The sequence below is a fragment of the Macaca nemestrina genome, chromosome 16, assembly GCF_043159975.1.
Source record: "Macaca nemestrina isolate mMacNem1 chromosome 16, mMacNem.hap1, whole genome shotgun sequence".
NCBI classification, from domain to species: Eukaryota; Metazoa; Chordata; class Mammalia; order Primates; family Cercopithecidae; genus Macaca; species Macaca nemestrina.
This window is the reverse complement of record NC_092140.1, coordinates 46,883,656-46,909,305: the sequence shown is the minus strand read 5'-3', so window position 1 is coordinate 46,909,305 and position 25,650 is coordinate 46,883,656. Positions and strand designations below refer to the sequence as shown.

General features: G+C 35.3%; 1 protein-coding gene across 19 annotated transcripts in view; it reads right to left on the bottom strand.

Annotated features, from left to right (window-relative positions):
* The window catches only part of LOC105489946 (protocadherin 9), a 944,009-nt gene that overhangs the window by 819,288 nt on the left and 99,071 nt on the right, over positions 1 to 25,650 (bottom strand). Inside the window, exons 2-4 of one of the 19 annotated variants that reach the window (XR_011615017.1) lie at positions 25,529 to 25,650; positions 20,199 to 20,270; positions 1 to 17,605 (exon numbers count right to left, since the gene is read on the bottom strand). The exon at positions 1 to 17,605 is cut by the window's left edge and continues 39,065 nt beyond it. The exons of 12 other annotated variants lie outside the window; for them this stretch is intronic. Coding sequence is in view for 2 of the 7 variants with exons in the window: in XM_071081618.1 (XP_070937719.1) it covers positions 1,641 to 1,646 (6 nt within the window). In the remaining 5 variants the exon portion in view is untranslated. 6 more of the 19 variants (XR_011615015.1, XR_011615016.1, XR_011615014.1 and 3 more) reach the window with 6 other exon arrangements.

Here is a 25,650-nt window from a genome sequence, read left to right as displayed (position 1 = left end):
CTATAAACCAATTTCAAACTTGCCTAATGCAACCGTTTACAAATGCTCTCCCTAGATGACTAAACATATAAATCATATCTTGTTATACAATAATTTGTAACAGTACAATACAATAACAAACATTATTGTTTGTTTGTGTGGTTGTTTTTTTGAGATGGAGTCTCGCTCTGTCGCCCAGGCTGGAGCGCAGTGGTGCGATCTCGGCTCACTGCAAGCTCCGCCTCCCCGGTTCACGCCATTCTCCTGCCTTAGTCTCCCGAGTAGCTGGGACTACAGGCGCCCGCCACTGCGCCCGGCTAATTTTTTGTGTTTTTTTTTTTTAGTAGAGACGGGGTTTCACCGTGTTAGCCAGGATGGTCTCCATCTCCTAGGCCTCCCAAAGTGCTGGGATTACAGGCGTGAGCCACAGCGCCAGGTCAATAAAATGGTTTTAACCTGTAGGATCCCCCTCTTTCTATAAGATAATCCTTTATCTCACTTGTAAATCAGTTCCACATCACTGAAATAAAAACCATTTCCTGTTCCCTAAAATGTTTTTTGGTATATTTCCTTTACAGGATCATCGCACTCTGGAACTCAAATCTTCTCCCTTGGCTAACACTGCTACATCTAGTCTGCAGTCACATATCGTGTCACTAACACTCTTTCAAGATGGACACTTCTTGGCCTTGGAGTTTCTGTTTCATTCATTCCGTATTTTATGTCTCTTTTTCATAGTTGGATCACGAACTGATTGGGAAAAAAGATGATGTAAAATTGCCTATACTTTTTGGCAAAAGAACAAAAATATAGAGGATTGTAATATTTTTGTTCTAAGAATAAAATCAGATAACATGAAAAGCTTTTCTTACTCTGTCTGTAATTTAGTAAACTAAAATAATGCTATGAAGCAAAGAAACTCTCAACTTTAGAAATAAAAACATAAGGATCAGAACATTTTATGTTAGCCCATAAAACACCATATTCTTTGGCTACTGGTTTTGAGACTCACACTCTAGATTACTGGAAAAGAAGCGGTTATTGATAGGAAAGTCCTGAAATAAATTATCTGGGTACCCAGAGATGAAGTGAGCATATGTATTAACTATTATAAAACTTGCCTATTTGTGAAATAAATTTATACTTTTTTTCTTTATTCAATTTAGGAAAAAGACATGATGTTTATGAGTGAGAGGAGAAATGATGCAGCATCTTTTTAAAACTGTTATGAAACACTTTCGTGTGTGTGTGTGTTTTTGACTAAGCTGCTTTTCACTTTCTCCTTGGCCATTAAATTTATACATGTCTGAAGAATAATATTTACTAAATTCCAAAGCTTAAATTTTGATAATTGCTTAAATGTGTACAAATACAATAATAGGCAAAGATCAATGTATTTAAATATATCAGATACATAATATGTAATGATCTACATAAGTAAAGCTAGTAATCTCAAGAATACATATATGTTTTTATACATTATAGGATAGAGAAATATATCTAAGAAATATACATATATGTTTATAACTCTATATCTATATATTAGTTTATAGTGTAGGAAAGAAATTTTGAAGGGACTCTGAGTCAGCTAGAAATTTGGTCAATACTTACATGGCCGGCCACTAAGTTGAGGATACCCATTGAACGGGTCATCCAACTCTTCAAATCTATTCATTAGTAAAATAAAAATACTGATGTTAGAATTAAGAGACATTAAATATATAAAGTGTCTCCCATGTAAAAGGGAGTCAAAAAAGGTATCCTTGCTTATTTCAGAGTGATTGTGAGGATTAAATTGGATAACTTTAAAACTCTTGGGGCTCTGCTCTATCTATGTTTGCTATTTACCAATTTATTCATTTATCCATCCTAGGCATTTTAAGTACTTACTATGTGCTAGATATATGTAACTATTCCATGTTAAAAGAGTTAAGTGTTCCATATAAAATTCAAGATAAATGTAAGATATTCAATGTTATCTTAAGCTTAACTATATTTCTGGACTTGTTCTGTATTTAATGTAGCAAAGGATTATATCATCTTTAAGTGAAAAGCAGCAGGTTAATCATCAGTTGTGATTTCATATTTCATGGTGAAACTTAATTTGGCCCTACCACAATTCTAATTTTAATATGGTATTGATGACAGCAGCAGCAGCCCATCTGGAGCAGCCACTGTGAATATGCTGGCTGCAGCGGAGGAGGTGAGGCCAGGGTTTTGCACTCCATGGAGCTAATGGGAACTGGGAACAGGCAGGAGACCGCCCTCCCAGGCACAGCTGCAGCCACCCAGCCATGGCTGCTGATTGGGCATCCCTGTGCTCCTGGGCCTGAGAAATCCCTCTGTCTCTGTAGGCTCAGAAGTGCCTGCTCCCACTGCCCGGCCTCCCCCTGGCCTCTCCCTGCTCCTGGCCTCTTCTCCAATTTTGGAACAAAATTGAGGCTGAGCTCCGGAGCTGTTGCAAACCAGCCGTGTGTGGGCACTCACGATGGTGTTAACATGCCAGCACACTGCAGCCTTGGCCCCCTGTGGAATTTGGGTGCCAAGGAGCATGGGAGGGAGGCCGAGGTGGGGCTGAGGATGTCTGCATGTGGTCTGCAGGTGCTCCTTGGCATGAACAGCCGGGTCACCATGGAGATGATTGATGGTGGCAGACAGGCTCCTTGGTGGAAAGGGGCGGATCCCCAGTGAAGCTGCTCCTTCAAGCCCATGTCAGCCTGAAGCATAGGGGCTGGGCTGTCACTTCCAGGTGGAGTAGGTGGCCCCAAGTGAGATCTTATGGTGCTTTTTATGGGCCTGCCCATGGCCACCCATGGGCCAATCAACATGCATATCCTCTCTTCTAAAGTCCATAAAAACCCAGAATTCAGCCAGAGTCACAGAGATATTGGGACAACCTCCCTGCAAATAGGAGCTACCACTCTGGGCCTCCTCTCCACTGAGGGGGCTATGGACATCAGAACGATCTGCCTGTGGAAAGGCACTATTCCCTGCAAGTCTCCTCTCTGCTGACAGCTGGACACTCATTGGAAGGACCTGCCTGCAGAAAGGAGCTACTCACTTTGGGTCTCCTGAGAGCTGTTCTGTTGCTCAGGGAAGCTCCTCTCCACCTTGCTTACCCTCCAGTGGTCCACATACCTCATTCTTCCTGGACATGAGACAGAACTCAGGACCTGAACTGAGACCTGCCAAGTGGCGGGACTGAAAGAGCTGTAATACAAACAGGGCTGAAATGCCCCCATGATCACCATGTTGCAGGCAACAAGAAAGAGAGAAGAGATACAGCCCTTGGAGAGGCCTATATCTAGGGGCTTCCCAAGCCAGGGCTGTGACACCCTCTTAGGGGCTCTGCAGTTCCTGGTGTTTCCAAGCTTCTGGGTGCCACTGCATTCCCCTTGTCCAGACATGGGTGCCCACAGTGGAAGCTTCATGCAGTACATCTGCTCCAGTGACAGCCTTGCACAGAGCCAGCACCTGTGCCAGCACCTGGAGCTGCTGTCCTGCCACAGCAGCCAGAATGCCTGGCTATGCACAGTGACCATACCCTGTGCTCACTTGCCCACACACCCCTCACTGCTCCACGCCTGGCTCACCCTTGGCAGCTGTGGAATCTGGACTGGTAGCACAAGCCAAGCACAGCCTGCCAGGCCGAGCGAATGGAACAAGCCCAGCAGGCATAAGCAATACTTAGGCAGAAGGTGTGGTCTGCCACAGAGGTTTTTGGCTGGCAAATTGATATGCCAAGGATCCCATGCCAGTATAGTATGGGTAATGCAGTCCTGATTCAGGATATTTATCTTTTAAGAATAATTAAGATAGCTAAATGGTGCGTGCAGATTGTTTGCTAGTAACTGATAACATAGTGATACAGAACTGAAGACTATGCATATACTAAATAACATAAAATGTGTTAAATTGTGACAGTTAATGAGAATGAGGTAGATACATTCAAAAATTCATGACAAAGCAATAAACAACTTGTTTGATCCATTTCAAGGTAGAAAATAGCATCTAAGGTCAATAATAATATCAATGTTTAGAGGAAAAACTAATTTCCATTTGTATCATTAGTATTGCATGGCATATAGCCTGATCCAAACACTTATTACAGGAATAAAGATTAATCCACAAAAATATAGCAGAGACTAATTAAATTCACACACATGAATGTAAAAATCACCATTTTTAATCAAATAATTCTACAATTTTAATTATAGTGGGTACTACATTTAATAACTAGGGTGAGGGTAAGTTGAACATTTTAATAAATTTTAATAAGCATACATTAATTATACTGCAATGAATGCATATTTGAGGGAATATGCAGTTTTCCATTTTAATAATGTTAGAATGACATTGTAATATGGACCCATAGAGCAACAACTATTGATTAGGCCACCAAAATATTTTAGCATGATTTTAACAGTTTGGCTCAATACCCTGATTACCATGTCATATTCAGTCAATTTTGGTCAAAATCATGCGGACTACTTGAAGTGATATAAGTAGTCTCAACACAGTATCTGGAAAACAGATGTGTAAACTAAAATATAAATGTACATATTTTATAAATTTTCTTTCAGTGACACCTAACCCACTTTAGACACTCACAAATTTGAAATTTTTAAAGAGGTAATGGAGATTACTCATGTATCATAAGGAAAAAAGGAAAGGTGATCTTTAGCTTGTTGAAACTGGGTTCTCCACCTTTGCCACTTTTTCACCTTCCTCTACCCTTCCTCACCCTCTCCCTACTTTATGTTCAGACCCTAACATTGTTTTTACCAGTTAGGATCTTGATTTATTTTGAAATTCTATTGTGCCAATGAGTATGAAAATGATTAAATTCATTTCCCTAAGTCAGTCAATAATGTAGCCTAATCACGTAGTTTGGCATATTTCATTCTTTAAATGCATCTGTCTTCAATTGGTTTGCTTATAGAATCAGTCCAAATCCAAACATCTTCCCTATTCATAAGCACAAATAAACCCTCACTTACGATTTTTAAAAAGGTTTCTCTAAAATTGTGTTTAATGCTTCCTAACCTGTAATCAATATTTATGCTAACTATTTGAATGAAAATCTCTATAAAAGTTTAGTATTTAGCATTATAATGACATGAGAATTATTTCAAAAACGTTATCTCCAGTAAGACTAAATTGATTTTCAAGCTATTTTAGAAATAGTAAAATATTTTATTTTCAATCAAAATATTTATTTGGGTTAATTTTTAAAAGCTGGGTCAAATATTTGTTATATTTATTCTCTTTTTAATTTTAGGACAAGCTATTTTTCATCTTGAAGCTTTGTTTTTTTTTTTAATTTATGAGATGAAAAATCACAACATATATGATGAATCTCTGGGCAAAGGATAATATGCCTCTTGAAGTGCATTATATAATATTGTTATTTTTAACCATAACGAGTGACCACTTACTATGTACATAACACTTACTTTGTGTACTAAATTTCTGTAATATTTTAGAGAAATACATGGATTCTTGGTTTCAAGGGCTTGATAATTTGATTGCGGAGCCTTTGCACATGCAAATGGAATAATTTAATAATCAATAGACTAACAAAGCAACATCTAAGCAAGCTTACATTTTTTAAAAGTCCTCATAATCTAGGTTTAAGCTCATCATATGGAAAACTGCTATGCAAAAGAGTTCATATACATAAAATTAAAAAAAAAAAATTTAAAAAAAGAGATACGGCCGGGCACAGTGGCTCACGCCTGTAATCCCAGCACTTTGGGAGGCCGTAGCAGGTGGATCATGAAGTCAGGAGTTCAAGACCAGCCTGGTCAACACGGTGAAACCCCATCTCTACTAAAATATAAAAAATTAGCCGGGCGTGGCAGCATGAGCCGTAGTCCCAGCTACTTGGGAGGTTGAGGCAGGAGAGTTGCTTGAACCCGGTAGGCAGAGGTTGCAGTGAGCTAAGATCGTGCCACTACACTCCAGCCTGGGCGACAGAAACTCCACTCCGTCTCAAAAAATAAAAATAAAATAGAAGGGACATTACAGAAAAGACATAACTACATGAGGGATCTGTGTGACTTTTATTGTGTGATTCTTAATGATGGATGATTATCAAAGACTTCCTATGCATCAAGCATTATACACATAATATTTATAATCTCACAGCAGTTTTACAAGGTTGGTGTGATCCTTCTTTCTCAGATAAGGAAACAGAAATTCCTTGAATCTAGGTAACATAATTCACTGAGGAAATGGCCAAGCCTTGATTTATATATGTCTGTTTATCTCTCTGACTCTAGGCTAATGTTTTGTTTTTATACCATCTACCCATAAAACTTTCTCACCCAATGCAGTCCATTTTATCCTATTACGCTGTTTCATACTATAATGGTCACTATCTGAAATTATACAAATTAATTGTTCACAGGATTATAGGCTTATCCATTAGAATGCAAATTCCATGAGGCCAATGCCTTCTGTACTCCTAGCATTTAGAACATAGTGACTACTCAATGCATATGACTGACTGAATTAAAAAACAGCTTGATCTAATAGAATCTCATGCCTCTTTCCTTACATGGCATGTAGTTGTTTCAGATGGGTTCTTGAAAAAATATTTCTTTAACCAAAATGAGTTAAGATTCTAATTCTATGTGCATATATATGTTTATTAAAATATTTTCTAATCACTTTTTGTTAAATAAGCGTAACAGATCAAATTAAGTACTTAAACCTAGTACACAAAATGAGACAAGTAATGAGTCCAGCAAAATGTACAATTAAGATATAGTCATTATCATTCTGAGATATTAACCCATGCACATTTTCTATCTTATTCTTTTAGACAAGTGATCCCTCAAGCTATGTAAAATTTTACACGAACACACAAACAAACATACTTGTTTTCAGCATAGGTGAGCATGAGGCCAAAGGGGTCGTTCTTAGGTTGTACTATGTACTAGTCTATACTAGGTCTAAAAAATAAACACCAGACAAGTAATGATTCATCATAAACATAGTTATTATGTTCCTAACCTTATTACCAAAGTTATAAAGGGAATATTAGAGAAATTTCAAATTCACTGTTATATTACTTATTTTTAATTAACCATTGTAAAATTGACAATTTTCTTTTGCCACTCATTCTTCTAAAGACATATTTTCTTAGTTACTTAAGTGGAAGTGGAATAGTTACTGGAAATTAGCAAGTCAAGTCTTATTTTTGAGTGGCTTTGATAAGAACAGTGGAACCGAAGACAAAATGTAAATGTAATTAATAGCTACAAAAAAGTGAGATTATTATGTAACTTTCACTTCTTTAGGCTAATTAAGCCTCCTATGCCAACATTTTCATTTATTTTAATAAAGTTATTCATTTCATATAATTAATAGTGCTATTACCCTGGCCTGGAACTAATTTTAGAAAATTCACACAAAAGTTTAAATCTATTTTATTTATCCAGTCATTAGTTATGTCATGTCACTATCCTCACCTTATCAATAAGCACATTAGCTTTATATGCATTTTTAACAGTGCAATTTGCTATCAGAATAATGCCAGTTAGAGTATACCTGTGTCATTTTCTGCACTTGAGTTCTGACTGACTTTGATTAGAGCCAGGCTCCAACTTTCACATGTGCTTCTGCTCAATACTCCTTACAATGCCATGTTTACAATTACTGTTATTAATACCATTTCCATCATCATTATTTTCTTTATCTCTATTATTAAACTGACTCTGAACATTTATTCTCGCTAGGCAGGGCATTTGATACGTTATATGTATTTGCCTTCAAAGAAGTAGATTTATGACACAATTATTAGATTGCCACTTAATATGTGAAGAAACACATTTGTCCAAGGAAACATTGGTACTGTGTGGTGCCTATGATGAGAAGCAGAACTCTTATCCTGAAGAGATACATTCCACTATAACTCTCCCTGTGCATTATTCTCTTTCACTCTCTGCATCGTTAATCTTGCATGGAAGAAATTATCATTTGCACTGGGTCTTCTGTGCCTAATAGAACATATTAACTAATTAAGGCGCTATCAAAGAATTAAAAGAATATGTGAAGCTACACATTTTCAAACTTAAAAAATAATGGATATCATTTTCTTTCTTCCTTTCTTCCTTTCTCTCTTTCTCTCTTTTTTCCCTCCCTCCTTCCCTCCCTCCCTCCTTCCCTGACTTCCTTCTTTCCTCCTTTCCTTTCTGGACAGGGTCTCACTCTGTCACCCAGACTGGAGTACAGTTGAACAATCATGGTTCACTGAAGCCTCGACCTCCCCAGGCTCCAGTAATCCTCACAACTGAGCTTCCCAAGTAGCTGGGACTACAGGTATGTGTTACCACACCTGGCTAATTTTTTGTTATTTTTTGTTGAGATGGAGTTTCTCCATGTTGCCCAGGCTGGTATCATTTTTTTTTTAATCACTTGATTAAAATGCAAAAATGTCTAAGACTTTTGCAAGATAATGTCATGTATCTATTTGGGCCTCCTTTTCCTTGTAACTTTAGCCCAATCTCAGTATCATATTTGACTTTTCAGTTAAAATCATATCACTGACCTTGGTGCAATCTTATTTCCTACTTTTAAACTTGAATTCCTTATTAATATTCTGCCTTTAGGTTGAAACTTTATTGGATTTAATTTCAAATTCACAGTATAATACAGTACTGAGTTAAAAAGTATAGTGGGAGAGTAGATTAAATAGACCTCTAATCTTAATTATATACATATAACTCTACTCAAAACAAAAACCCACACAAAATATTTCTGACTATGTATCTTCTGCATTTGTCCCTAGAAAAGGGCAAAGAAAAATATTTAATACATTCACAATGCAGGTGATTTCCAGTGGTCCATGTCTTCTAACATCAACTACAACATTGTCAGCTGTAAGAAATATTCCCCCCTAAATTGCAAGTAATATAATGACTGTTCCTCTCGTCATTAATAATTACTTTTTTCCCCATATGGTAACAGAAAAAAAAACAACTTACATTAGTTTATTCATTGCCAAATCATGGTTTTTTTGTTGTTGTTGTTGTTTGTTTTGTTTTCTGATATAGGAAACACCAAAACTTTGCCCATCAAACATTTGGATTACACTGAGAAATGCAATCACTGAGGCGGGCAATAAAATGTACTTCTTTTACCGGCTAGAGCTAACTAAAAGTCAAGGTGTTCACTTTGGTGCATCACAGATAATAATGCTGCCTACAATACATGCCAAGTCTTATTTACTTACTTTTTTGACTCAAATTAGAGGGCATAGCATAGCTTCATTATAACTCAGCAGAAAAATCTGAGTTCATTCTGTTTAAATCATAACAACTGGTTAATTCTATATTTTAAAAAGGCAGACAAAACCATGAATTGATTATATTGTAATTTATGATTCCCTGGACTGGAGCTCTGTTTTTCAACCTTTTTTTAAGTGTCTCTTCTAAGAAGCCTTTTAAGACATTTTTTCTTAATTGTGAAATGCATTAATACCACAGATAAAGTGTCTATCTGTTTATATAATATATGTAAATCTGTGCTTTATACATGGAAAGAATAAGAATATTTTAATCTCCCCCAGGAATCAATGTTAGCCTCTTTGGGGTTTATATATCTCCACTGAGACTATATGAAATAGACAAAGCTCAAAGTTTCAAATTGTAGAAAAAAACATTTTCACTTACTTTCAATGAGGCATCTGCCAGTTTATATAGTTTAATGTACTCTTACAGTTTTTGTAACAGAAATAATTTTAAATAAATGGAATGAGACAAATGAAGCAGAGCAGATAAACATTTTTTTTCTAAACACTTTTACAGCAACATATTGCATACTCTATAAGGCAAAGTACTGATGTATGTAAAATTTCAACGATGTTTACAAATAAAGAGTTTTACATCAACTCCAGAACTGTGCAACAGTCCTCTATGTAACAGTCCTTTCCATGCAGTCTAACTTTGTAAACTAAAATCTGGAAAAGATGAGAGGAGATAAATGTATAAAGTACATAAGAAATGTGTCCCTGTATCAGAAAATTTGGTGCTAGATAAAGACAAAAGGAGAATATTGCCTGTATTTTTTTTTTACTTTTTATCTGTTAGACTGGCATTATGCAGGAATTGCTTTAATTTTGCGTATATTTGGTGTCCTTACACTCATCCGTGTCAGCTCCTATTCATTGTTATCTCATTGTCTTTGTCAATATTTTTTATTGTGTGCTTTGTTTTGTACAGATAGAATTTAAACTAGAGAAAAATAATAGTACATGGCAGGGGTTAATTTCAACTAATTTGGATTGACCACATGCTAATCTCCCAATGCTATAGAATCCATTAACTATAGATAAATGATAATCTGTAATCATAAGTCATGGAGTAGGATGTATCAGGTTGTCAGTATTGTTTAGTAATAATAATTGGATTTATAATTTGCATCTGGTTTTGGTGAAGCCTGGGTGGGGTTTCAAGGCTAATGCTGGTCACATACCTTTGTGAACAGCAGGCCTTGCACCTTGAGGCAACTTTGGGCTTCCTGATATAGGGATGCTTTGCATGTATGCTGGTGGTGGTTGAAGACAATGCATGTTCTGTGCAACCCATTCAGGAGCAGAAGGATGAAAGAGCTTTCTGCCTCTGGACGCTTTTCAATGCAAATCCTTCTTTTGCTGCTGCTTTTCTATTTCTTTTTCTGAAATAAAGGTGTCCCACGAGAACAAAGTGACCCTTATAAACTTTCCAGTAGGGGAACACTTCCAGTGATTAATATGTGATTAATATAGTTACTAATGCAAATAATTTCTCTTCATAAAAACGCAAATGTCTCCACTGAAATACAATTGATTGATTATCCCCCTCTGAATATTGATCAGTTTTGCCAGTTTTTTATCCATTTGCAAATTTATTTTGGCATTCCTTATCTGACTTTAATATGTGGTATTTTGAATTTTCCTTTGCACCGAATATAATATCTTATTGGTTTCTTTATTAATTAATGAATTAAATAAAATATTTGACAGGTTTTCATTATATATCAGGATAATAATATATCCTATATCATCTTTCAAATTTTATTGCTTATCAACTTAAATAAAGAATGGTAGCACGACTTACTTCTAAGGACCAAAGGCACTAGTCAGATTGCCCAGTTTTGAATCCAGATGCCGCCAGCTGTGTGCCCTTGACTAAGTTACTTAAATCCTCTAAGTACCCATTTCATCAGCTGAAAAAAGGATTATATAACATGACTTCCTTATATTTTAAAAACAGTATGTCTTTGATTTCTGTCAACAAAATGGGAATATTAACAGCTCCTATCTCATATGACTTTGAGATGAGTAAATGAGAAAGTACAAGCAAACAGCTAGCTGGATATGTTAACATTATCACAATATCAACCAGAGAATGCTGGAAACACGGCCACACAGAATCAGGGAAAATTCAATGAAAGCATTATATTATCTTCATTCCTATAAATTACTTCATAAATATTACTTCAATTTATACTTCAATTTATATCTTTCTATTTAAGAAATCCTATTTTAGAAATAAGATTTAGAAAGGAGATCCCGACAAAATTTGATATAACTGCTGAAAATCAACTGATGATTTCCCCCACATCTTCAGAATGTTTATCCAGTCAGGTAGGAGCAGGAGGAAAAAGTTTAGGAGAGTAAGTTGAAATATCTGCTAACTTAAGTACTAATTATTTTCACTCTTAGAACCTGAGTAAGATAAATTATTACTGAATTCAACTCGATTAAAAAAAATATTGTTGAAGCTTATTCAAGCTACCTACAAAACACATGGGTGAGCAGCAACTAATATTTTCCCATTCTAAGCTCAACTAAGTGAAATAAGGCTTGCAATATTGATAAAACCAAACCTATTACTCCTTTGTTCCATCCACCCTCAATATACACAAGATACTATAAAAATCATTATGTTCAAGGTGAAGAAGATAAGTTGTTAATTCAAAATTCCATGTTCTTTCGAGCCCAATATACATACTTTCCCCAAAGCAACAACAAGGTTGTAAGCAACCTTACAAATGCAATCAAGGTGTCAAACCCATTCTGGCAAACATATATTGTCCACCCATTATTAATGCTGTCTCTCAGGGAATTTCCATTTCCACAGGATCTGGGCTAAATTTTATTCACGACTTTATATAATCAAACTTTTATATTATCCATTAATAAAAAGAAAGAAACTGACAGAGTGGAGAAAGATGAGCTTTAAGGATATACTCTTAGAATAGAACCAATCAAAGAAAAAAAAAAAAAAAAAAACAGGAAAAAAGTGTCTTGGCAAATTTGTAAAGAATTTATGATACTGACACTAATTGGTGGCAAATTTGACAGGTTATAGATAAGTGAGTTGTTTCTGTTGAGGAGCTATTCTGTAGATCCACTTTTCTGTATTCCTTTCCATGCCAATCACTGAAGATGCTGGTAAACCGGCCCAGCTGAATTGAGCCATTGAAGGCGAGAGTAGGGAACTAATTGTGTTCTCTTGCATCTTTTCCTACTGCCAAAGAAAAGCACTATTGTCCTTCTTCAAGAATTCCCTTTCAGCCTTAAGGATCTCTGCCAACTTCATTGAGAAAGTCAAACTGCATATCCAAATGGAAGTAAGGGAAGTTCACATCCAGCTTTGTTCTTGGGGGAGGCAGTTGTGATGAGTTCTAAACATAAACATCACTGAGCATCACATTTTGTGTTGAAAGTGGCTTAATGAAAAATGAGAAACACAGAAGTAAGAGTGAGAAAGGAAAGAGAGTAAAGTATAAATTTGTAGCCTGAATAAGTTACACCAAATGCTATTTATAATGTCTATATTCCGATGCTATGAAATTATACTTGTTAAATCCATTGGGGCTCTGAATCACAGGAAGCAATCTTATCTGAAGTAATAATATAAATGTCCACTTTCACAGATAAATGGATGGACGGGATTTTTTAAAGATCACTTTCCTTAATGTGGCCTAATTAAGGGTATAAAATAAAAAGGATTTTGAGTTATAAAAATGTCATATCTCAAATATAACTAATTTGAGGATTTGAAGATATCCCACACAAAATACAGGAACTACTCAGTGACTGCCTCCCCAAAAGGACATGTTAGCATAATTTCCATGAGAAATATGGGCAAGTTGACTAAATAATAAGGGGAAAATTTTATAAAATTTTCAAAATAGTGTAACACCACTCCATAAATAAAAAATGATTTTAAAGTTTCAACACTGAGTTTGTCTGAACTCAGTAAAATTTAGCAATCTAACTTACAGTTATGAGTTCATGTGAGCAATGTTAAGTCACTTCAAGGTAAGAAAATATCTAATTTCTTTTTAGGAACAAATGTTGCATGCTGCAGAAAATTCTGCTGTGGATACTTGACACAAGGATACACTCATCCAAACCCAACAGAGAGAATGTTATCTTCATTAGAGTAGATGTCCTAGTTTCTTGGTACTATTAGCAGGACTGGGATACAACTAGTGAATACTTTTATTCACTGTTCTAGTTTGATTTCATTTTCTTATACTTCCTGCAGTAAGAATAAATTGTATTTTGTTTGTTTTTGTTTTGGGATATTTTTTTGGTAGCAGCCTGGGCAAGTAACCCTACAGAAAACCTCCAAAACAGTGGACGTGTATAGTAAAAACTGTGAAATGCATAAGCCAACAGTTTTATTTGGTAATAAATTCAATCGTATGGCATAATTCCCATATGGCATAATGGATTTTGTTTGTTTATCTGTGCTTCATTAAAGTAAGCTCCCAGAATTTCTCCTTTGCCTATGGAAGATCTATTATAAACGTGACTTCCTGCAAGACAAGCAAGGTAAAACATACACATACACCTTTAAATTAACTTTCCAAGTGGTCATAGTTTTTTGCAAAGCAAGGAGCCAGAAAGTATGATAGTATTCAATGAAAGATTGGCCTGAACTCAAGATAAAAATTTAATCAAGATTCTAAATATCTATATCTATGACACCACAGCACCTTCACACTACAACCTATTTATCCTAAATACCTTTTCCTAACAAGTAATTTTCTGGATGTCACCACAATTTACCAGGGTCAGCATCCAAATGTAGAACAAGTAACTCATTTAAATTAGTTTATTTGGTCAGAAAAAAGCTATACAACCTGGCATGCATCATATGAGTATTAATTTAGTTTTGCTTGAGATTTAAAACAACTTCTTTGCAGTAGCAGGTGGTTTATAACAGTGAATTAAAGTGCAAACTGTGTAAGATCATGTTTAGAATATATCAAGTAAGAAACAGAATGTCCTTTCAGCCAGGCCATAATGGATGGAAAATAAAAGATTTCCATCCTAAAATCTATTATGGGCCTAAAGCCTTACAATGTTTAGAAGGTTTTTTCTTTTTGGGGTTTGTTTCTTGATTTTATTGTTGTTGAAGATATTGTTGTTATTGTCAACATTATTTAATCAGGTGTGTTTAGATCTTTATGGGGATTTAAATATATGATATATGTCTTTTCTATAAGCAGTCATCTATGAGAGATTATAACTGTTCGGATCAACACATCCCCCTCCTCTTCATCATGAAAACTACCACTGCATTAGTAAGTAAGCTGAAGCCGGGCGCGGTGGCTCACGCCTGTAATCCCAGCACTTTCGGAGGCCGAGGCGGGCAGATCACGAGGTCAGAAGATTGAGACCATCCTGGCTAACACGGTGAAACCCCGTCTCTACTAAAAATACAAAAACAAAATCAGCTGGGCGTGGTGGCAGGCGTCTGTAGTCCCAGCTACTTGGGAGGCTGAGGCAGGAGAATGGCGTGAACCTGGGAGGCAGAGGTTGCAGTGAGCCAAGATCATGCCACTGCACTCCAGCCTGGATGACAGAGTGACGAGACTCCATCTCAAAAAAAAAAAAAAAAAAAAAAAAAGGTAAGTAAGCTGAGATTATTTATTTTCATTTCAATTTTACTTTCTTTTTAAAATTAAATGTAACTATTAAAAATAACTTTCAAACAGATTTCTTAGACGTTGTCTAATATAGGGCAAATAAGTGTAGAATTTGCTACTCAGTAATAAATTAGCACAGACAAGTGTCATGAAAAAAAAATTAGAGCCAAGTAGAGACGGAAAAGCTGTTCAATCAGGAAGTATGAGTGACTTACACAGGAAAATGACATAAATTTGTTTTATGTTTTATTTTTGGGATTCAGGAGTAGCCCTTAGACATAGGTATTGATTGGCCGGATGATGTAATCTACCCTGAAAAATGGAACCCACATATTTTAGAATTGCTTAAGCACTTATTTGTTGTCTTTATTAAACAACTAGGACATGCTATGGTGGGGTGAGTCAGACAGACATCCTTAGGGCTTTAAAGAATTGTGCAAGAATGTTTAGAAAAATTCTGGGCCAGGTGGTTATGAGTAGGCTAGGCTGGTAACACTGGGTTTCTGGGTTTTAAGCACTTAGTGGCTTTTGTTTAACATTATCAAATTTTCCATAATTGGTTTTTTACAGAAAATACATAAAAATATGAAGAAAACAAAGATAATCGTCTTACACTAATTTTATAACTTAATATACCATTTCTTTAATCATCTGTTACTGTCCCTAACAGAAAATATATGAAATTTCTCAAGAGTTTAAGACTTTCTGTTGTTTCCCAAGCCTACATATGTTTATAGTGTGTGAATTAAAAGCAAGCCTTTTAAATTCTGCTGCACACAATGCTCATGCATTAAAAAATAATAATAATAATAAGGATCTGTATTGATATCCTGAAAAAGGCTGATACACACAGAAAAGTCATTTAGATCTGCATTATTGTTCTTCTCTGGGTCTACATGTAATTTATAATCAAATGTTCTATATGTGCAGGCCACGTCTGTGGATGCAGGTACTGATCATTATGATGAATGTGAATCTTCACTAGTCCTCATGGCCAGCCCCTGGAATTAGGGGTTAGAAATCAGTGTGTAATTCCCTTTTCTGCCACCAACAACTTTGCTTTACGTACCCAGCTCTTGCTCCTTTGCTTCTTTTTTTCTCCTTTTTGTGCTACCCAATTTTATAGATCCAGTTTAAAGTACTACATTTTCTATAATTACCCCTAACTCTTCCTCTTCACAACAAATCAATTGCTTTCTTATCATTGCTTACATACACTTTACTCATACTTCAGTCACATTCTATCAGTTGTTTAGTCACAGAAAAACTTCATCCAATATGACAAAAAGTCGGTTTTATTAATATTTGAATCTGCAATGTCGAATATTAGGTCGTCTTTAAATACTTGCTGAAATAAATTGATGATTTATTTGATACACTCTTTCTCATTTATGCACCATTTTTAAATTACTTTCTCATATATCATGATGCAAAACATGTTGATTTTGCAATAAGGAGCCAGAATATGTTTTTAAACATCAGAAAAATATCTTGCTTTGAGGAAATCACTTGGGCCACCACAGAGGTGGGGGGGGAAAAAAAAAAAACTAAAAACATTATTCTATTGAGAAGAAACATTCCATTGTTAACATATTGTATCTACTTATTAATCTGTTTAACAACTACTAATTTCCTACCATATACTAGATTCTGAAGACACAAATTAATGACAAAGTTAGTCACTCAAATGACTCAGCATAGAGAAGCGGGACAGACATATACACAAAGAGCTAGTAAGATAATCTTCATATTTTTCTGAATGTTTCTTGATATAAATATTTACTTTAAAAAATTTTGGAATTGTAAGAGTTGATGTGCATTATAAATTTTGCAAATATGGTTTATTTTGACCATCAGTGTCATCTGGGACACTAAAGCTCCTATCCTTGTTCCTAGAAGATCCAACTATTTGCCCCACAAGCAAACAGTGAGTATGAGCTATCATTTTAAAATGTATTGAACCTGCAGGCCTTGTGAATTACTGTGCTGGGATTGGGGAAATCTGCTCCGTGTTCTGCCAGAGAATTACAACATATTGCTGCCTGCAGCAATGTTAACTTTTAATGTCTTTGTTGTGGTATCTGTGGCTATTTTTCCTCCCATCACAGAGAATAATTAGTGTTTGTCCTTGCCCTTTCCACATTACTTTGTATCATACTTAACAATCTTTTTTACATATTATCAGGAATCTCAAGAGAGGGCTGCTTAAAGGTATGCCCTTTCAGAATTTCTGGCTAGAAATAGTACTTCTATAAAAGCAATGAACAGAATTTTCTTGATGCAAAAATCATATGACAATGGCTATGTCTATAAGAAAAATCTTTGTTTTAAAGTTTAGAAAGTGGTCTGCATTTGGTAGTAAAAAAAGATTGGGCACTCTCTGAGTTTTGTTATTAATTAAGTGTATATAATCATATAGAAGTCATGTAACTATCCTGTGCCTCCATTTCTTCAGCTAGCTCTAGATTTTTGTTTGTTTTGTTGTTTTTTAAAATGGCATCCTTGATTATGATGACTACACTCTAAACACATTGTTTTAAAGCTGTACACATACCTATTTTAAAGTGGCCAAGTTAAGTATATGACTAGTCCTTTCCCCAAATCCTGTTAATAGATCCAGATTGCGATGTTTTCTTTGTTCTTCTTTCATTATTTATGAATAACTGAATTACAGATGTGACAATTCCAACTAGAATAAAGGAAATTAGTGTCTACACAAATAAAATACGGCACTTAATTGTAAGTTCTAAGCATTCTCCTTACATGGTAGAGACACCCCAGAAAGGGAACAATATCTTTTGAATGCCTATGCCTAGCCATTATTAAATATAAATCTTTCATTGTAATTTACATGACTACAATGTGTAATTACACATTGTAATTTTACAAAGTTATTTTGAATCATAACTTTTAGTTTTTAAATACCAAATAATAAGGAATCCATCGTTTAAAAAGAATGTAACATGCTCTTTTTTGGCATGTTATACATATTTTCTAGTTCAAAAACCTCATGAAGCATGCATTATCTTCATTTTACAGATGAGAAAGTTGAAGCTCAGTGTGAACTAACATATAAAAAGTAAATAATCCAGCCAGGCGCGGTGGCTCATGCCTGTAATCCCAGCACTTTGGGAGGCCGAGGTAGGCGGATGACGAGGTCAGGAGATGGAGACCATCTTGGCCAATATGGTAAAACTCCATCTCTACTAAAATACAACAAATTAGCCGGGTGTAGTGATGCGTGCCTGTAATCCCAGCTACTTGGGATGCTGAGGCAGGGGAATCGCTTGAACTCAGGAGGCGGAGGTTGCAGGGAGCTGAGATCACGCCACTGTACTCCAGCCTGGTGACAGAGCAAGACTATGTCTCAAAAAAAAAAAAAAAAAAAAAGCAAATAATCCTTTTTAGCTCAATGCCTCAATGTAACTTTATCATACCAAACAGTTTTCCAGGGAAATCAGACAAATAATATTGCTTTAAATTAGTAGATTAGTTTACCACGGTATTTATTTTATTTTATTTTTTGGAGAAACAATTCTATCATTATTTTTGTTAATGACACAAACATTGAAAATAGTCACACTATAGAGCTAATCAAAATTAATGTGAAGATTTCCTGTTTGTTTTAGGCATTCATTCCTTCATTCCTTAATTGTTAAGTTAACATAATCATTTTTAAATTTGCTCAATTTTTCCCTTAAAACATGGAAAAACAAAAATCTACTAACCTTTCTAGGCATGTTATAGCAAAGACTCTTTTTCTACCCATCTTTATGTTATTAACTGATTCACAAAAGGTAAGTTTCCAGGGGGAGAAATCAAATAAATAAAGACTGTCAAGGTTTGCTGCTTTCAAGTTTACTTATATGGCAGCATATTTTCTATAAGAAATGCTGAGAGATGTAAACACCTAGAGCTCCTTCCTTTCCTGCACTGGCCTACCTCCAGTTAGTGAGAATCAAGACGTGGTCGTGCTCCAGCACGACAACTCTATTCACAAGATTAAGGCAAAGAAAGATACTCTCCCTCCTTTATAAACAAACACCTGATTGCAAAGAAAAGCTTCTGTTGCTTATGTTTTTATCTCCTTCATTTTAAACACTAGCTAAAGCCTTCGCTTGATTTGCTTACTCAGATATGTGTCTTACTATAGTAATGTTATAATAATCATTATTGATTAGTTTCATTATTAAACAATGAAAGTAGGATTAGAAGAGAATTTGTGCCTAAAACTAAAATGAATTTGCTATTTCATTTGTACCTACAATTAAACATTCATAATTTTGCCATTTCATTCTTATTTAATCTAAACAAGATATAAAATATTAAAGAACAAATTGGTTCTGAATATTACAAAGAAATTAAAAGTTTCCAAGAAATAATGAAAAAATGTTAGTTTCTGTATTTTCCCTTTGTAAAACACCTTGTCACAGCAGATTATAGAAAATCTGTTATTTGCATGTATATTATACATTAATATATAAATTATTTCAGATTAATTAGTGAGACGAGAGACTCAGTACTAAAGAATCTTCCCAAACAGTATCTTCATTCACAAAATGCTTCATCTGAAGAGTTAAAGAAAAAATAACAAAAATGCTTGCTATTATGCCTAGCCATGATTGAATATGAATCATTAGCTGTAATTTATACAATTATTTTGAATCATAAATTTTTGTTTGTTTTAAAATAATAAATCATAAGGAGTCCATGGTTTCAAAAAAGTAAAACACATGCACTCTTTAACTACTAAACATTGTCAAAGGAGTATCATAGGTAGCATGCTATATCGCTATCAACTGGGGATAAGAAAGACCAAACTTTTTAAGTTTTAAGCATGATCACTCAGGTCTTTACTATTCACAAAAAGTAAATAAAAAGATGAAAATGCTATGCTCAACTGGAAAAATTATTAGTGAGACTGTCTTGAATGTAGTATGTAGTGGGCATATATATTTATTTGAAGAATTTAATATACACTTAGTGAATACCCAATACGTATGCAGGAATATTATATGTGTAATAAAAAATAAAAGAAAATAAATAACTGTTCTCTTTCCTCAAGCATCTTACAATCTTGTGGAGTAAAAATGCATGCTAAAAATTAATTTTGTAACAAGGTAGAAGGTCTTTTGGGGCTGCTTAATCAGTTCCTTGCTATAAAACAATAAATATATTGTTGGCTGCCCAGTAATAATTTATGATAGACTCAAAGCACTTTTCAAGCAACATTATTCTTTATTAAATTTCATAACCTAACACCTATTAGCATATCATCCTACCTTCTTCTTGTGGCATTGTTGATGTAGATCATTGACCTCACAAGACAATAATTCAATTCTCAGTTGTCTTGACTAAAGTTTTGGAGGAAGAGGAGACAGGAAAACAAAACGTTTCTTGTTTTGAAATATACAATGAATCAGGAGTGAGAACAGAAGGAGATTTTGGATTGTCTTTGATTTTACATCCCTCCCTAACACTTACTCATGGTTACTGCTGTCTAGAGTAGATTCTCAAAAACCTTTCTAAATTAACTCATTAGGAGAGTGACTTTTTAAGTTATCATAGCCTGTGACAAATCTGGTACTAGAACCCAGGTTGTGCACAAGGAGTAGGAATATGTTGGGCTTGGAGTCAGTGCAGAGAGAAAAAGTCTGGTTCTTCAACTCATGAAACTTCTGACTTCAGGCAAGTCTTTGAGCCTCACTTTCCTTGCATATAAAATTGGGAATGTTCAGAGATGTATGAGAATTTCATGCAATAATAGATGTAAAGTGCTTCTGTCTGACACAGAGAAGACACTCATAAAATATTCATCCATTTTTCCTTCTTAAGACCTCAGAAGGATGTGAATTTTGACCTGTGGTGTCATATGTTGTATCTCTGTTGTGACATGGCTGCCTGATCACACATCATGCGTATTACTGTTGCCAGTGAAAAGATAATAAATGTTATTAAGAAACAAAACCCCCAGATCCACTCTGTGTATGGGTGTGTAGGGCATGGCTTAAATCAAGAACTCTGTAACTTTATTTGGCCTAGGATAGGAGGAAATAAAAATACAGCAGGAGAGAAGAATCTCTTCTGTTCCCCTTGTTACAGAAATATTAAGCTACAGAAAATCACAGCATAATTGTGAACATGGTGTACATGCAAAAAGAGAGGTGACTAAGAACTAGGGATTTTGGAATTTATGTCACTAATCTCTGTTATCAATAAATATCACCAGCATCCAGTCTAAGCTGCAACTGAAATTTATTTCTTAGTTTTGAACTCAAGAAAAAGTAGAATAGGTTCTCCATCACCACCTCTCACATATTCCAATGTACTTCTTTCCCATATTCTTACTCATTTTGTATTAATTTGTCTTTAACATTGTCACAGCATCTTGCATTTTCCTACCTTTGGCCAATATAATTAATTTTAAAAATGTGTGTGTGTATATATATGTATATATATATATTTATATATTTGTATATATGTGTATGTGTGGGTGTGTGTATATATATGTATCCTTCACTGTTTTAATTGTATTACTTGTGCTAACTCATTTAATATTCCTAGCAGTCTATCAGTAACCCCATTTTTCTGATGAGAAATTGAAGGTGAAAAAGGTTAAAAATAAACAAGTAACATCATATATTTAGTAAGTAGTGGTCATAATTCAAATTGAGACCATATGGGCTTTCAGACCTTACACTGTGGTAGGCTGATTACTATGCAGAAGCTATTTCATTTTAATTTAACTATCTTAATCAACCCATAGCACTGTTTTTTCATAAATTTCAGTATTCTCGTAAATAGAGTGAAACTTTCTCTCTTTAAAATAAGCCCTCACCACATCAGAGTAGCCAAAATATCAATTTAAAAACCTATGGTTTTTTAAAGATTGAATTTGTAGATCAGTTGTTTAAATATGAAAGCAAAGCATTACATTGTGGTTAGATAGCAAGAATACTTCACAAAGGTCTGTTTAACACATTATACATGGACTCATTATTAATTAAGGCATTTATGTTCCTGTATCCTGGCAGCAGGGAGGCAAGTTTGGCCAAGAAAAGAATAGACAAGTTTCCTCCTTATTTTGAAAAGAAATAGGGGCTGGGCACGGTGGCTCACACCTGTAATCCCAGCACTTAGGGAGTCCAAGGCGGGTGGATCATGAAGTCAGGAGTTTGAGACCAGCCTGGCCAACATGGTGAAACCCCATCTCTACTAAAAATACCAAAAAAATAGCTGGGTGTGGTGGCACATGCCTGTAATCTTGGCTACTCGGGAGGCTGAGGCAGGAGAATCACTTGGACCAGGGAGTCAGAGGTTGTGGTGAGTGGAGATCGCGCCACTGCACTCCAGCCTGGCAACAGAGTGAGATTCTATCTCAAAATAAAATAAAATAAAATAAAATAAATAGGGATGACTCTAGGCAAAATTTTAAAATAGTTAAAATCTGACATTGGCACTTTCCAAATATCCTTAGTGTCTTCCAGCTATTTTAGACTATAATATTTCATTTTCATGGCAATCAAGATTTCTATTCCCTTAAGTCAATTGATCTTTGCTATGTGTTAGGTGAGAAACAATGGAAGTAAGCAAATCATAATATATAAATTATGGTTGCCCCATGATGGTCCCAGAGGTATTTTCGCATTATACAAAGATTTTCCTTACAAAGATAAATAGTAAATTAATAGAATTTGGTCCATAAATGAAGAGAGACAAATTCAAACAGCCCTGGAGGCATGTTTTCTTCTCTAAGAGGCTGACTCAGCTGACCCGATGAACTCAATGGAAAAACAGGTGGACTGGGTGTTCTGTGAAGCCATCCTCATCCAAGCCATCCTCATCCACTTTGTGAACCTGAAATTTTATCTGTACATAGCGGTCCAGACACCTCTGTCGTTTAACCTCTAATTACATTGCAGGGATGGGGATCTGCTCGTGGAGTGGTTTTCCTGTTGTGACTGGTCTTGCTGTGTCCAGCCTAAGTATTCATCTCTATGAGACGAAGGAGCTTGGTGGAGCTTGGTAGTGATTCTTTCTCTGCTAACCCAGCACTCTGCAGGGTGCTAGTGTGTGTGCATGTGTGTGTATCCTTTTTGGGGGCATTTTGGAGCATGCCAAGTTACTCTGGCCTTAAGTCAGCTCTCCTATTCATTTCAAGACGTTTTGTATCTGATTTTATATATATATATACACACACACATATTTTTTTTTTCTTTCTTCATATCAAGCCATACCTTTTCTAATTGCACTAGTGTGGATACCGGCAACTCATGTCACCTGTTGCAAGGGAGTCAGTATTGGAGACGGGAACACTTTTTTGTCCATAAAGTTAATTTGCAAATCTGGTGTTTATATGTCTGTCATTTTGTTAATAAATGGAATGCTTCTATTATTTTTCTTTCCAGATGAACTAGATGTTTTGGGATCTCGTTGGTACTACTTGATTTTGCCATTTTGGAGGATATTACAGAGGTATTCTCATCAAAGTAATTAGCTTGTTAGATAAGCTCTGCAGGTGGCAGGTAATGTGATACATTAATTAAATTGTAGCCCCAAGGGCTTATGGGAATCAGAATTGCAAACGCAGTCTGAGTTCCCAAGTCCCATGAACCTACCATGTACCTCGCCTACAGTGAGAGTGAACACTGCAATAATAGGTCATCATCATAAGGGCATGAGCCGATTCTCCTGGAGAAAATGCTCATGTAAAGACAGTGCTTAGAGAAGCACATTTGGATATGCTGAAATTTTTCCACAACCCCCAGACATGCCAATCAAAGATAATGCAATGCAAGTATCTCTGAGTGACACTTTAGGCTGCATTCATAAGCAACTTGCCCCATTCAAAGTCAATGAAGAGACAAGACTTACAAGCCCATGCTGAAAAGTTATTGAAATGTGACTGACATCTCAAAGAAATGGTATCAAAGGGTTTGCATGACCTGGTGCTGAAACACAGCAGGGTTAATCAACGTTATGGCAGTTGGGTACCACAAAGACCTTCTTTAAGTCTTATTTAATTTAATTCATATCACTCAGTGGGGTTATTATCACCCTTCTGCTCTCTCCCTCTGTCATTTCACCCACCATTTGTACTATGTATTGTAAACTTTTGCTTTGGTTCAAGTGTGGAAGGTAGGAAGTAGAGCCTCTGTTACCACTGAGGCTTCTGGATAAACGATGGTGTTACATCTATTTCCATTGATTGAATTCCTCTAGAAGATGTTGAGCTTCCACTGTTGTGTTTCAAGATGGGGTGCCTCCTGGGAGAGGATGGAGCAGCAAGTCTATAATCCTATTCAGATAATTTTCAGTGGTACATGAGTTTAATGATTTACTAAAACCCATCTACTCTCAAAAATGGTCAGAAAGGGGATAGCAGAGGTATCCCCTTTGAGCTGGGTCTATTTAATTATTTTGTCACTCCCCAAAGGCAGACATATTCTCCTGCCTGGTGATAACCACCTGCCTACTGGAAACTGTTTTTTAATTTTTTTTTTTTTAACTTAACATCACCTTGGGACAGAAGTCAATCCTCTGAGAACAATTTGTTGTAATATTACTATTTATCAGCATTATTGTTATATTTATGTTTTATGCTGAATATGTCTGTGAGTTTTCTTCCATATCATTGTAAAGTACAGAAGGTATATCATCTGACAGAATAGCTAATGACCTTGCCTAATAAAAGAAGGAGAGAGAAAGAAGGGAAAAACAAAACAAAACAATACCAACTCTTTGTGATGAACAGAATCTGGCAATTGCTATAATTATATTCATGGTAGTTATGCCTATGGTTTAAAAAGGGTAAGCAATTATGAGTTATGTTTATACATGTTAGTAATAATGCATGATGGACATACACATAAAATGTGTGTGTGTGTGTGTGTGTGTGTGTTTCAAACTAATAATGTGGCTTTATTTCAACTCCATATTTTGAGTCCAGGATTGTTGGGCCTTTTTGTACCATGTGAATTTATTAGTCTATAAGAATGAGTCACTGGTTAAAATAATATAACCATGAACCCTAGCAAGCTTGGCTGCTAAGGGCACAATCATATACTCTTCTCTAGAAATATATATGTATATATGTATATGTATGTATTTTAGCTAGAGGTAATCATATATTCTACATAGAGAGATTTTATATGTGTATATTCTCTCTATAGCTAAAGGAGCCAGCAACGAAATTTGTTTTTCTATCTTTCCAGACACTACAAGACACTACTACAAAAATAAGTGAATAACTACCAGGTCTGATAATATCAAATAAATTATCTATTCTGGATTCAATTCACAATTCCTATTAAAGCCTTTTGCAATAAAAGCAGAGAAAAAAATTAAAGTGAAAAATGAGAGTTAAAAAGACCATATTCCTTATTATTAATTATTTTAAAATTTTTAAAAAGCATGAGAGTTAGAGTTGGGAAAGATCACCTTGGAAAGAGAGTATATCAGACATGATAGCAATAGACTTTTCTTTTAGGAAGAATAATGGTTTAATGTTTAATTAATCTTATCCATTTCTGCATTTATGGGAAGGCAGAGAAGAGTCTGCTTTATAATGTAGAAAATTAAATATTAAAACCTTGGTGCCTACCAGACTTACATTTTCGTATTATGAATGAGCATTTTCACTTTCTGCACACACAAAGAAACAGGAGACAGATGCAGTCACTTAGCTCTTCAGTAAAGGGATTATTTCAAAGTATTTCTGATACCATCTTGCTA